At 56.3% G+C, this 12,367-nt stretch overlaps 1 protein-coding gene across 1 annotated transcript in view; it reads left to right on the forward strand.

Moving 5' to 3' along the window:
• LRRC20 (leucine rich repeat containing 20) overlaps positions 1 to 12,367 on the forward strand; it is an 83,319-nt gene that overhangs the window by 54,166 nt on the left and 16,786 nt on the right. Inside the window, exon 4 of the mRNA XM_028109689.2 lies at positions 7,292 to 7,459. Within this exon, the coding sequence (XP_027965490.1) occupies positions 7,292 to 7,459 (168 nt within the window). The remainder of the gene's footprint in view (positions 1 to 7,291; positions 7,460 to 12,367) is intronic.

A 12,367-nucleotide genomic window follows, 5' to 3' on the forward strand; every position in this document is an offset into this window, starting at 1 on the left:
GCTCAGTGTGTCCTGCCAAGTCTCTTTCCTGCTGTTCAGCGGCTTTTCTCTACGTCTCTATCTCGCCCCCGCTATGACTCAAGGGCTCTGCGTATCTCCTTCCCTCGCATGCTCTTAGAGTGAACATCATCCAGAGGCTTTTGCAGAATCACCGCCCCTTCTCTTCAGGCTGGGGGAGGGGCGGGACAGGAAGCCTCCCTGCTCTGCTCGGAATGCTCAGTACATGTTTCTTGAGCCGGCCCTGGACCTACGGAACAGTAGATGCAAAGACCTGCCCCTCATCCAACGCCTGCTCTCTCCAGTTCCCGGTCACCCTGGGCAGCGGGCCACCACGCTTCTATGGTCTGGGTGTTCTGGACCGTAAAATGATTTATGTCCTTTCTCTTTCCTACACCTTAGGCAAGGACAGAGTTAAATGTGTATTGAGCAGCTACTGTATGCCAGGCGCTGTACACGTATCATCTCCTTCAATTTTCCTAGCACCTCAGAGGTGAGTTTTATCATCTCTTTTATTTTTTTTTTTAAGATTTTATTTATTTGACACAGAGAGAGAAAGCACAAGTAGGCAGAGCGGCAGGCAGAGAGAGAGGGAGAAGCAGGCTCTCCACTGAGCAGGGAGCCGGACATGGGGCTCGATCCCAGGACCCGGGGATCACAGCCCAAGCCGAAGGCAGCTGCTTAACCTACTGAGCCACCCAGGCGCCCTTCATCTCTTTTCTTTTAGAGATGAAAGAAATGACTCGGAGAGGTTTGGTGATTTACTCAACATCACACGGCTTGGGAGTGGGGCAGCTAAAATCTGACACTGGATCTGTCTAGCTCCAAAACCCCCATGGACTGCCTCCAAAAGGGTGGGCAAAGGACTTGATAAGCAGAGTTGAATGCAGAGAATGATGGCTCTGAGATTGGAGAGGCTCAGAGCCTGACACACCCATGAAAGACTTAACTCTTCCAAGCTTTACATAATGTCAAGTCCCTACATGTTGAGGGCCTAGGTTATCAGAAGGCCAAGACTGCTCTGTCACCCAGCATGGTTAATTAAAAAGTACAAGCCCAACAAGGCATTCCTGCCTCCGGAAAGGTTTGTCAAGAACCACTCTGAACAGCGGGCTCTTCTTCCTAAGCTCTTTTGACCCTCGTGACTTTCTGTTTTGACTCCATTTGGTTGGACCCCATTCTGGAAAGGGCAGCACTCATTCCTATCAAATTACAGATGGATTGCTCACATTCACACGCACCATGATTCGGGGTTAGCCCTGTGCCAGGCTGGGAGCAGTGGGAAGAATTTGGGATATTTGTGGTCATGGCAGCCTATGGCACCCTCGTTCCTTATTTGTCAAGTCTTTCCGGAGCACCCTCTCTGTCTCAGGCCTTGTGCTGGACACCCAGGTTACGAGGATGAACCTCACTGGTCCTGGCCCTCAAGGGGCTTCTAGTCTGGCCTTGGGTCTTAGTTTGGTAACTTGGCTTCAGCCTTTTTCCTCGGAGCTCAACTCCGACTTATTCTAACACCTTTCGTGGACCTTTCCCAGAGCATCGCCGTCCTCTTCACTGGGCCCTGCCAACATTGCCCACCTGCTTGCCTGGTGTTCTCACACCTCACATGGCCAGCTCTGCCTGGTTTCCCATTGGCTCCCGCCCTCTCTCCCTGGCCCAGCAGTACCTGGTTACCCCCAGTGGAGGAGGACTGCCTCTTCGGCCTGGGCTCTATCTATGAGACTTTGGAGCCGGACCGCATACGTACCCGCTGTCCATCCTCAGCACGATTCCCCCGAACCTGGATGTAAGCAGCGAGTGCCCATCACCCTGCGAGCCTGTTTGAGGTGCAGGCAAGAGAGCCCCTCTGGTCATTCTGGGTATCTCTGTTCAAGGATGTCGTGGCCCCTAAGCCAGCCTCAGGAATGATGTCAAAGTTGCTACCCTGAGTGGGGGTGAAAGATGCTGAGGGCTTGCTAGACTGGCCATGACCCTCAGGGTTTGTGTCCAGGGCACTGGGCAGAGCCTTCTGCAGCCCACTTTCCCAAACTAGATGGTCTGTCTCCACCAGCCCTGAGCAGCAGAGATAGCAGGCGGGGGAGGCTCCTGCCAGTCAGGGCTGCTTCCTCGGGGCCCCTACAGTGGGAGCAGAATGCTGGGGACAGAGTGCTCTGTCAGGCCATTGAGCCCCCCAGGGACCACCCTCCTATCAGCTTTCATGGCCCCATTGGCCCTGACTATTCTAGCTGCCTGTGGAGGCAAGCTCCTAAAAGGCTCTCAGAAGCTGTCTGCAGTGGGGATGCTTCTCACGGTTCGAAGCCACTTTGGGGCTGTCATTAGACTCAGGCCTGAAATGGTTTCATAAAAGGCTCTTTTTTTTTTTTTTAATAGCAATTCAGAACATGTCAAAAATTGAGGATAACAAAACCAAGAAAGGGGAGATTCTCTTCTCCACCCCTGCAGCAGTTACCCCGGTCACCCCTGAGCTGGGGTGTCAAGGGACAGGGCCAACAGATGGTGGGATCCCTGCAAGCTCACGTGCTATGCAGCAGTGATGTTGGGCCGTGCTTCTCAGCTCGCCACTGCTCGGTGCCGCAGACACCTGAACCCCAAAGGCCTCAGGACTCTGTGAGCCTATCCGAAGCAGCAGAGGACGGTCTTGTGTTCACTATGGCTATAGGCAAAGAGCATTCTCTTCTAAGCCCAAGTTTGGGTGGTTAGAAATACAAGCCTAGCAGGTAACTCCTTGCTAACTGGATTCCTGCTTTCACTGGGTGCCTGGCATTATTTGCCAAATCTGTCTGTCTGTCCATCTGTCTATCTCACGTAGTTACACAGTGCTTACTGTGTGCCTAGCATGTTCACAGCCTTTTCTGTATATTAATTCACTTAAATTCACAGCAGTCTTATAGAAGAATCTCATACTGTCTTCATCTTACAGATGAAGAAACTGAGGCAAAGATACAAAATTTGCCCAAGGTCACGTAGTCAGGAAGTGACAGAGTCTGACTCTGAACCCACAACCACCAGACCCCAGAGCCTGGCTTGGTTACACCCATACCATATGGCCTCCCCTGTCTATGTGGGGCCATACCCCAATCTCATCTGTGTGACCCAGCAGGCGAGATCTGCTGGGGGAACGCGGCAGGTTCCAGGAGGGGAGGATCCAGCGCCCAGGTGTGAGGAGGCCTTCCTAGAGTTGGCATTCCTGACCATGGGAATGAAGACAAACCTGGGGACAGTTGACATCTGCCACCTCCCCATTATAACCCCGACTGGCACCTGCCACCGAGCTCAGCAAATGGCGCTGTGCCCTCAAAACTGCCCTCTTCATCACCAGCAGCTGCCTTGTGGAAGCCAGATAGGCTCCCTAAGGGGCCCGTGGCCGGCCCCACTGGCAGATGGCCTGTGAACTGGGGATTTGGGGTTGCGGCGGCCGCCAGATCACACAGTGTGGCAGGCACATTCTCAGAAAATGAGGGCTCAGGGAAATGCACCAAACAGGAACCGTACAGCCAGGGAAATTGGGCCAATTCTGCTCTGAGAACAAATGTCCGGTTCCAGGCAAGTGGCTTCTGAGAGCCTGTGGGAGGCAGCCACCCCCTACCCTCCACACCCCCCTCCGCTGGTGTAAATGCGCCTGGCGCCCAGGTTCCTCAACCGGCAGCAGCGGCCAGCGAGAATTGAATAACATTATTCTTACGGAGAGTAATAACTTTTCCCATTTTCATGTAATAAAAAAGAATGACTCAATTTAAGGAGAAACAGCGTATCGTGGAACAGAAGTTTGGCAAAATTGTGAGGGTGATGCTCCGATTCCTTTGTTTATTCATTTGCACACTCGTCTAACACGGAGTCCTCCACGTGTACCGGGCGCCGTGCCGTGGGCACCTTTCCATAGTGGAGCAAAGCCCCAGTGTCATGCATCTCCTGCTGTCATGGGGGAAACAGCCAGTGCACCAGCAGGTCAGCGTGTTAGGTGACGATGGATGCTGTGGGGAGGGAAGGACTGCAGGGGAGGGGAGGGGGCAGAAACCAATGGGAGAGGACCCTAGTTTAGATACAGTGACGTTTGACAAGGACGCACACTGCAAATATACTGGTCAAGAGCATTCTAGAAAGAGAGAACTACAGGTGCAAAGACCCTGAGGCAGCAGCATGCTTGCAGTGTCTGGCACAGGCAAGCCTGGGAAGCGCTGGACGCTCTCCAGCATCCCTTCCAACACGGTGACATTATAAGCGTGGTCTGGATAGGGATGTTTTCTGGTTTAAGGCATGGCCATCTAAGAACTGGCTGCTGGGGGGGTCCTGGGTTTGTGGGGGGTGAGCTGTGGTTCTGCTGTTGGAGGTTTGGTTCAGGATGTCCCTGAAGGTGGGAAGATGAGAGGCAGCCAGCCAGGCCCCCCGCATTGTCTGTTTGCCCCCTGGGTGGGGGTTGGGAAGAGTCATTCATCCAGTATTTGCTGAGTGACCACAAGGTGCCCCTCAGAGGGCTGGATGGAGGGAACAAAGATGAATCAGATACAGTTCCCGTCCGCCTGAGCCCCAGCATGGCGGAGCAGGGGCCTGGGTATGGCCGGTACGCAGGTGTGTGGATACAGGGAGCGCACGGGGGCAGGGTCCAGGGCTCTGCCTTCACTGCCAAACCCTGGGAGGGGCCATTGGCACCTGAGAGCAGCTCATCTCCCACAGCTCTGTGTCCTGGAGGGTCCGAGGAAGGAGGGTGGAGCACAGAGGGAGGGGCAGGGCCAGCCACATAATCGGTGGGCCCAGTGCAAAATGAAAATGCAGGATCCTCATTCAAAAAGCAGGAGAACGGTGCCATTAAAGGTACATAAGCATTCTCCTTTTCCCTGAGGTCGCTCTCAGGGTGTCCTGGTACTTTTCCTTTGCTATTGAAGGTCCGTCTGAGTAAGGAGAAATGAACACTTTAAATTATTAGCGTGAATTTTACCTTTCATCTTTATACTTGCAATGCCAGTTTGAGATGCAGGTATCAGAGCATTTAACGTGTATGTATTAAGAAATTACACAATTTGTATTTTGTGTCCCATTTCTAGAGGGTGCCTTGAGTGGGCCCGGACAAATTCAAGCCAGACTCGCGAAGTTTGGATGGAGGGAGGGAGGAAGGGCAGCCTCTCATAAGTGCCTAGGGTCTCCCTATCCCCACGATGCAGGGCACACACCCATGAACCTTCAGGCCTGACAGCTCCCACAGCATGCGGGACCTCCACACTCTGCCCTGGCCAGAGATGGGATCTAGGGAGGGGCAGGCAGCATCGCAAGGATCTTTTTTTTTTTTTTTTAAGATTTATTTGTCTATTTGAGAGAGAGAGAGCATGCGTGAGCGGGGAGGGAAGGGCAGAGAGAGGGGGAGAGAACCTCAAGCAGACTCCCCGCTGAGCACAGAGCCTGACATGGGGCTTGATCCCATAACCCCAAGGCCATGACCTGGGCTGAAATCAAGAGTTGGGTGCCTAACTGACTGAGCCACCCAGGCATCCCTCAAAGATCTTTAAACCTCTACCCCAGGATGCGCTTGAACCTGGGTCGAGGTGGACGAGAGGCTTCCTCCTGCCTAGCCTCGGCCCCCAGCTGCCACCCACTAGACATACTTCGGTGATACGAGCCCAGGAGCAGGGAGCACCAGGGGGCGGGGGGTTGCTGCTGGCACCCTGCTCCACCGGGGACGCCATGGGCACGTGTGCCCCCCTGATGCTCATGCCCAGGCCCCTACCGGGATGGAGAGCTGCCACAGCTGCAGCGCAGGGGTGAAGAGCAGGGAGGCCAGCCTGTCTTGGGAGTGTCAGGGGCAAGAGAGCATGCTGCTGAGAACATGTCCTGGGGAGGCAGGGGGAGACCTGACTCTCCATGACTCCAGCCCTATTTATCAAACACAGATTCCAGGATAAAATTAAGACTTTCAGAATGGCAGCATAGAACATTCAATCTCTCAAGCTTCTGAGCCTAGGATCCCATATGACTGCATGGGTCACAGGCCCGTGAAGCTGGCCCCGGGGAGAAGAGTGGAGGTCATTGTTCAGGTCCCTTGGCGTTTCTGGGCCTCAGTTTCCTTGAGGCCAGACAAGGTAACGGTGTGCCTGAATCAGGTAACAAAGGAGGGGCTGACGGCAAGGTCCCATGCGGACGGGGGCTGGGAGCACAGTGGGGACCAAGGCCTCTGCTGGTCCAGCCTCTTTATCGCGGGCTCGTGGTGATTCTGCTTCTCTGTCTCCCCCGTTCTCCTGCTGCCAGCAGGCTTCCTCTGCTTCCTTAGGCTCTTCCCCAGCATTTAGGGAGCACCTACTGTGTGCCAGCCACATGCTGAGCGCTTGGCACACCGCTGACCTTCACTGAGCGCCGTGCTGTGGTCGGGACAGCAGCACGTATGAATGCGCCCCGTGTGCCGGGCGCCACGCTACGTGCCTTACCCACGCTGACGGAGGGACTGCTCCAACAGCAAACACTATGAGGCAGGTGGTGGTAGTATTAGTCCCCATCTGCACATGAGGAAACTACGATGGAACGTGGTTCAGTGACTGAGGGAACAACTTTCAGGCAGCATAGCTGGGGCTTGAACCGGGCAGTGGGGGCCCCAGATCCCCCACTCTTCTAGCCCTGCATTACCCTACCTCCCCATTGACTCTTGGTTTCTGCACCCCATCCCTCTTCCTGCCCATGGACCCCCCGGGGCTCCCCCCTCTCCTCTCTGTGGAACACAGCATTTCAGCTTCTCCGGCTTCCACCACACCCAGCAGAGGGACTCCCGCCGGCCCAGCTCACCTTCTCACCTGGGCTCTGTTGCTGCTCAGCTTTCCCAGCAGCCGCCTGCCTGCCATAGGGCGGGAGCCCACACCATCGGGGCAGCCGTGGCTGAGCAGAGGAGCGGGGTCACGTGACACAGAAGGAACTTGGCTGCCCCTGGCGGCTCCTTGAGCAGGGGGGATGCTAGAAAGTGGTGTCCCTCCGCTGGGCTGTGGGTATGGGGCACCTAGGGCCTGCGCACCCTGGCCTATCCTATTGAGACCCAGAGTTGATGCCTCGTCTGAGGGAAGAGCTGGCCCGTCCTGACCCTTTGTCTAGGCCAGGCTTCTGTCAGGAAAGCCTTCCGGTCCAGAGCCCAAAGCAGGGAGCCCAGCTGACAGGGCAGGGCAGGCGCTCCTCCTGCCTACACATGGAGTGAGCCCCTGGAAGGGGCGGGGGGCTGCCTGTGGCGGGGGTTCCCTCGCTGCCTTCCTGGCCCAGGTGCCGCTGTCCCTGTGATCTGTAGGTTGCCCCCCTTCACCCCCTCTTTCTCTTCCTTCCACACATACAGAGCTCCACCTGGAAGGGAACTTCTTGCACCGCCTCCCCAATGAGGTCAGCACCCTGCAGCACCTCAAGGCCATCGACCTCTCCCGGAACCAGTTCCGTGACTTCCCCGAGCAGCTCACCACCCTGCCAGCACTAGAGACCATCAACCTGGAGGAGAACGACATCGTGGGTGAGCAGCCCCGGCCATGTGGTCCCTGCACCTCCCACTGTCTCTGTCTGCAGCTCCTCCCTCTGAGGGGGACATGGGGCTCTGGGGTCGGACCTTCACAGACGTGAGGGCAAGGGTGAGCTTTCTGGTCTGAGACACCTGAGCACGGGGCACTGAGCCTGGAAAGGGAAGCGTTCTGAGGCCCTGCCGCCTGCTGGGGCTGGGTTGGACAGCTGCTTTCACCTGGCAGGTCGAAGGCCTTGGCTTCCTCACGGCTTGCCCTGACCCAGCACGCCGCGTGGGCCTACAAGCTCTGTCTCGGTCCCAGAAGGCTGCCTCCCAGACTCTCCAGCTGGGACCCTCTATCCACGTACAATCCCCTGAGGCCACTAGGCAGCCGTATTCAGAGCAGTGTCTCCTAGCTTTCCAGTGCACATACACGCTCCCTCCAGGAACCCAAGGGTCTCCCGTCCCGGGCTCAGAGTGCCTTCCGCCTTCTGCAAACGGCAGGCCCTGAGAGTGGCCCTTTCCTCCTTCTGAGGCATTTCCACCTGAGCATCCTCTCCTGCTGCTGACTGATCTCCCCAGACAGAGGCAGCACCCCCCAGGGCCCCTCTGTGCACCTCCTCCTCGGCTTCCTCCTCCAGCTGCCTTGGCTCCCTCAGAAGCCCATCTTCAAACCCCGTTTGGTGCCATCTCAGTCGCCTCTGATGTTGACAGTGTTAGTAATAACCCCCTTCAGTGCTGCTGTTATGTTTGTAATTGCTTTCACAGCCATTATGCCATTTGACTAAAAGCAAGAGCTCTCCAGCGGCTTGGAGCTGGATGGAGAGTACCTGTCGCCTGGGGCTGGGTTGGACGGCTGCTTTCACCCACATGGGGTGCCGAGTGTCCCATCTGTGTGCTGGCCCTGGCTGAGGGGGCGCGGGACCAGGTAACCTCTGAGGTTTGCGATCCATTCCTTTATAGAGGAGTAAACTGAGGCTCAGAGGAGTCACGAGAGCGCGTCAAGTCACACGGGGAGATGGCAGAGGTGCCAGGACGAGTATATGTGACTCTCAAACTCGGCCCTGTGCCTAGGATGAGGTTCCTTGTGTGGCCTCTGGGAAGGCCCCGTGGGTGGGCCTGGTTTGGTCTTTTCCCTCCCAAGCCCAGGATCCCTGAGCGCCTTGCCCCTGAGTTGGCCCCCCGTCCCTTGAGCCCTTGTGCTGTCTTTAGCTGGAAGGAGCATGCCCAGAAGTGCCTTTCCACCATGAGGCCCTCCCTCCTGCGCTGCCGTCACTGTCCGGGGTCTGGCCCTGAGCCCTTCATTCTCGGCCAGGCCTTCCTTGCTGAGCCTTTTCTCCCGTGCCTGCACTTCCTTCTGCTTCTTCTTTGAATGGGGCAGTTCCCAAGCAGGGGCCACAGCAAGCCGATGCTGAGCCCAGAGCTGGGACTGTAGCTGCAGGCAGGCGGGTGGGGACAAGCGCTGGCCATTGGCCTCCCCACTTCCCAACGGCAGCCTTAGAAGGCCCATGTCACCCCTCTGAGCCCCAGCTTCTTCTCAGCTTTTAAAAGATTTTATTTATTTATTTGACACAGCGAGAGACACAGCAAGAGAGGGAACACAAGCAGGGGGAGTGGGAGAGGGAGAAGCAGGCTTCCCGCGGAGCGCGGAGCACGGAGCCCGATGCGGGGCTCGATCCCAGGACCCCGGGATCACGACCTGAGCCGAAGGCAGATGCTTAACAACTGAGCCACCCAGGCGCCCCTCTTCTCAGCTTTTAAACCGAGGTTCTCCCCCACCCCCAGCCCAGAGGGAGCTGGGCCCCAAGCAAAGGAGCAGGGCACGTGGGCCCCTGTGCTGGCTGCTGTATGAAGCGGGGCACACAGCGTGGGACAGATGCCACAATCCTCCCCCTCCCACAAGGCCGACGACATCCCTTAGCAGCAACAGTTCCCACAACAAAGATGGGCTGTTTTGACTCATTCTCTTTATAGATATCTCTTCCTTTCTGTAGAGTGAGGTAATGACTACATGTGGGAGCCTCTTACAGTTTACCAGGAAGGCTCAGGCACAGTCCCACGGCCCATCTGGTAGACGTAGAAACCTAGGCTCTAAGAGATTTCCCCTCACCTTTGTGGCCAGGTGCCTGTCTACAGCTGGACGGGTGAAAGAGACATGTCAAATCCTGGGCTATTTCCCGCCAGGTCCACCTGTAGCAGAGGTGCAGGCCAGCCTGGCCAGGCACGGGGGACGTGGAGATGCTGCGGACTGGCCCTGTGCAGCAGAGGCTCCCGGAGGCGCTTGACTGCTCCCAGGGCCCGCTCCACACTCCGCTGCAGGAGGCCTTGGCCGTTCTCCCACACACCCCCCATGGAGAGAGGCGTATCCTGTTCCCTTGCTGGGGTCTCCTCGCTTCCATTCTCTGCCTCTCCCTGATCCATGCTCATTACTCGGATTGCTTCTAACTCCCAAAGCCATGGCAGACCCAGTGCCCGCCTTCCTGGCCTGGCCGCATGGAGGGGGCCGTGATCACAGCATAGAGGGTGAGGGCTGCACCGTCCTTCATTATGGAAATAGCTTTGCCCTTGTCCCAGCTGTAGCTCATCTCCTGCAGGATCTCATTGGGAAAATTGTAGTAGGAGCTTAGGATGCCTTAAGAGTGGCTTCTTTTTCCCCTTCAGAGCCCACAGAAGGTGTTGGAAACATTTTTTTTCCCGAGAAATAAATCTGAGATGCATGAGTTGCCTTAAAGCTGTGGTTCAGCGGAAAGAAAACAGGCAGCTCTGAAGCAAGCCCCCACATGCATCAGAAGGAGACTCAGTCTGAAGGGACTGCCCCGAAGGATGCCTCCAGCCTGGCCCCAGGGAGACCAGGAGGCTTGCAGCATCCTGGGAAGAGGCCCAAGCAACTCCATTCTCTTCTGCTTTCTCAATAGTGCTGCTATCCCATCTTCCTCCACTCTGGGCCAGAATGGGGGCTCCAGTTCATGGAGGGGAGAGGGGAGGGGGCCTCACTAGGGTGTGTAGGCTGGGAGAGACAGGGACGCTTGCGTCTGCTTTCTGGTACCAATCACCAGCCGGTGCTGGTGCCGGTCCTTGGGGCTCACCGGGAGTTGACTACCCTCACTCAGGTCATGCATCTAGGTAGCCCTGGTGGCCCCATGGCTGCAGCTGGTACAGACAGTCCTCTGGTCTGTGTGCGCAACCGTCTCCCTGTCCTCATCGCGGGAGCCACCTTGCTCCCTGCCTCCACCCAGCCCCGAGCATGGCGTCTGCCCTACCACAGGTGCTTGGCTGCTTGGAGCTCTGAGCGAAGCAGGAGTTCATAAGGCCCAGAGGCCCTCTGAAATGACTTGACACACAGGAGGGCAGGCTGTGTCTGGTTGCCGGCGGTGCCCCACTAGTGAGTCATGAAGTCAGATGCGAAGGTTGAGGCAAGCGGGTGAGGGAGTGTGTCCCCTCTAGCGTGGTAACATTGCTTTGTGACTTTCATTTCAGTTTTACCTACACGCACAGATCTATGTACTGGGTTGTGATGTAAGAACGTAATTCTTACTGTGGGTCACAATGAAGAAATATCAAAAGCCGCTCCCTTGAGATGCCCTGCAGAGATGTGGGGTCTGTTCTCGGCCAGCCTCACTACGTGTCCCCCGCAGCACACACTGCCAGCCACACAATACGTTCTTCCCTCCTCTCTTCTCCATCCGTGTCTCTGTCCATCACGGTCACCACCTTCTGCATCCTCCTGGTGACTGGTGGGGGTGGAGTGAGGACGGGCAGCGAGGCCTCGGCCGAGGGGAAGAGCTCGCCACCCACCTGACTGTGGAGTGAGGTAGATGGCCAGGTCAGTGCCCCTGACTGTTTATCCCTGCCCGACCGGCCTGCACGCTCAGTCTGAAAGTCCTTCCCTGTGTCTTACCATTTTCTCTGCCTGTGGCCAACCCCACCCCCAACCCGAGTCTGCAGGTCTGGGCCAGGTTTAGGTGAATGTAAAACAGTGTAGATCAAGGGGCCTCGCCCCTCCACCAGCTGGTCCCCTGGCACACGCAGCAGCCGATGCCCCCATCTGGCTGGGAGGCTTCCTGGGTCCTGGGGACAAGCCACCAGGACAGTCCTGGTAGGCCATGGTGTCCTTCTGAGGTAGGGCTCCCAGGAGAGCCTGGGAGGGGCTTCAGAGGAAGTGACATTTAGTCTGACAAGAGGACATGATGGATCACCTGTCTTGTGGAAAATTCCAGAAGCTGGGTCTCATCCCAGCAGCTGCCGCCTGTGACTGGGAGGTGGAGGCAGAAGCCACATGAAGTTCGCATTAGAACTCGATCCCGCGTAGCATTTCACCAGACTCCTGGAACATGTGGGGGTGAGGAGAAAATCAAGTACTTCGGAGACTTCATTTTGCTAAGCAGGGGGCTCTTTCAGTTAATCTAGAATTAATTTTCCATGACCCTCAACTCACTGGGGCTTTTCCCAGTGTTCCAGAGAGAGCCAGAGATCATAGGAAAACAAGCTCTTGCTAAGAATTTAATAGAGCAATAGCACTCTGAAAAAGCAGAGTGTATCCTATAGAGATGCTTTGGGCTGTATGTACTTGATCCTGCGCCGTGCTGTTTCACTTCTTACCCTGGAAGCTCATATTTCTTCAAGTGGGGGTCTCAGCAGCAGCGCCTGAGAACTTGTTAGAAACGCATATTCTCACAGGGCGCCGGGGTGGTGGGTGGCTCAGTCGGTTAAGTGGCCGACTCTTGATCTCAGCTCAGGTCTTGATCTCAGGGTCGGGAGTTCAGGGCTCCACGCTGGGTGTGGAGTCTATTAAAAAAAAAGGAAGAAGAAGAAGAAAGACAGAAATGCACATTCTCAGGCCCTTCCCCAGACTTCCTCAGTCAGAAATTGGGAGGTAGGAGGCGATTTCTTTTAACAAGCCCCTCCCCCCCGCCCGTGATATGG

The sequence above is a fragment of the Eumetopias jubatus genome, unplaced genomic scaffold (genome assembly GCF_037043125.1).
Source record: "Eumetopias jubatus isolate StellerSeaLion01/CBP00866 unplaced genomic scaffold, mEumJub1_p1.0 scaffold_17, whole genome shotgun sequence".
In the NCBI taxonomy this organism is placed as follows: domain Eukaryota; kingdom Metazoa; phylum Chordata; class Mammalia; order Carnivora; family Otariidae; genus Eumetopias; species Eumetopias jubatus.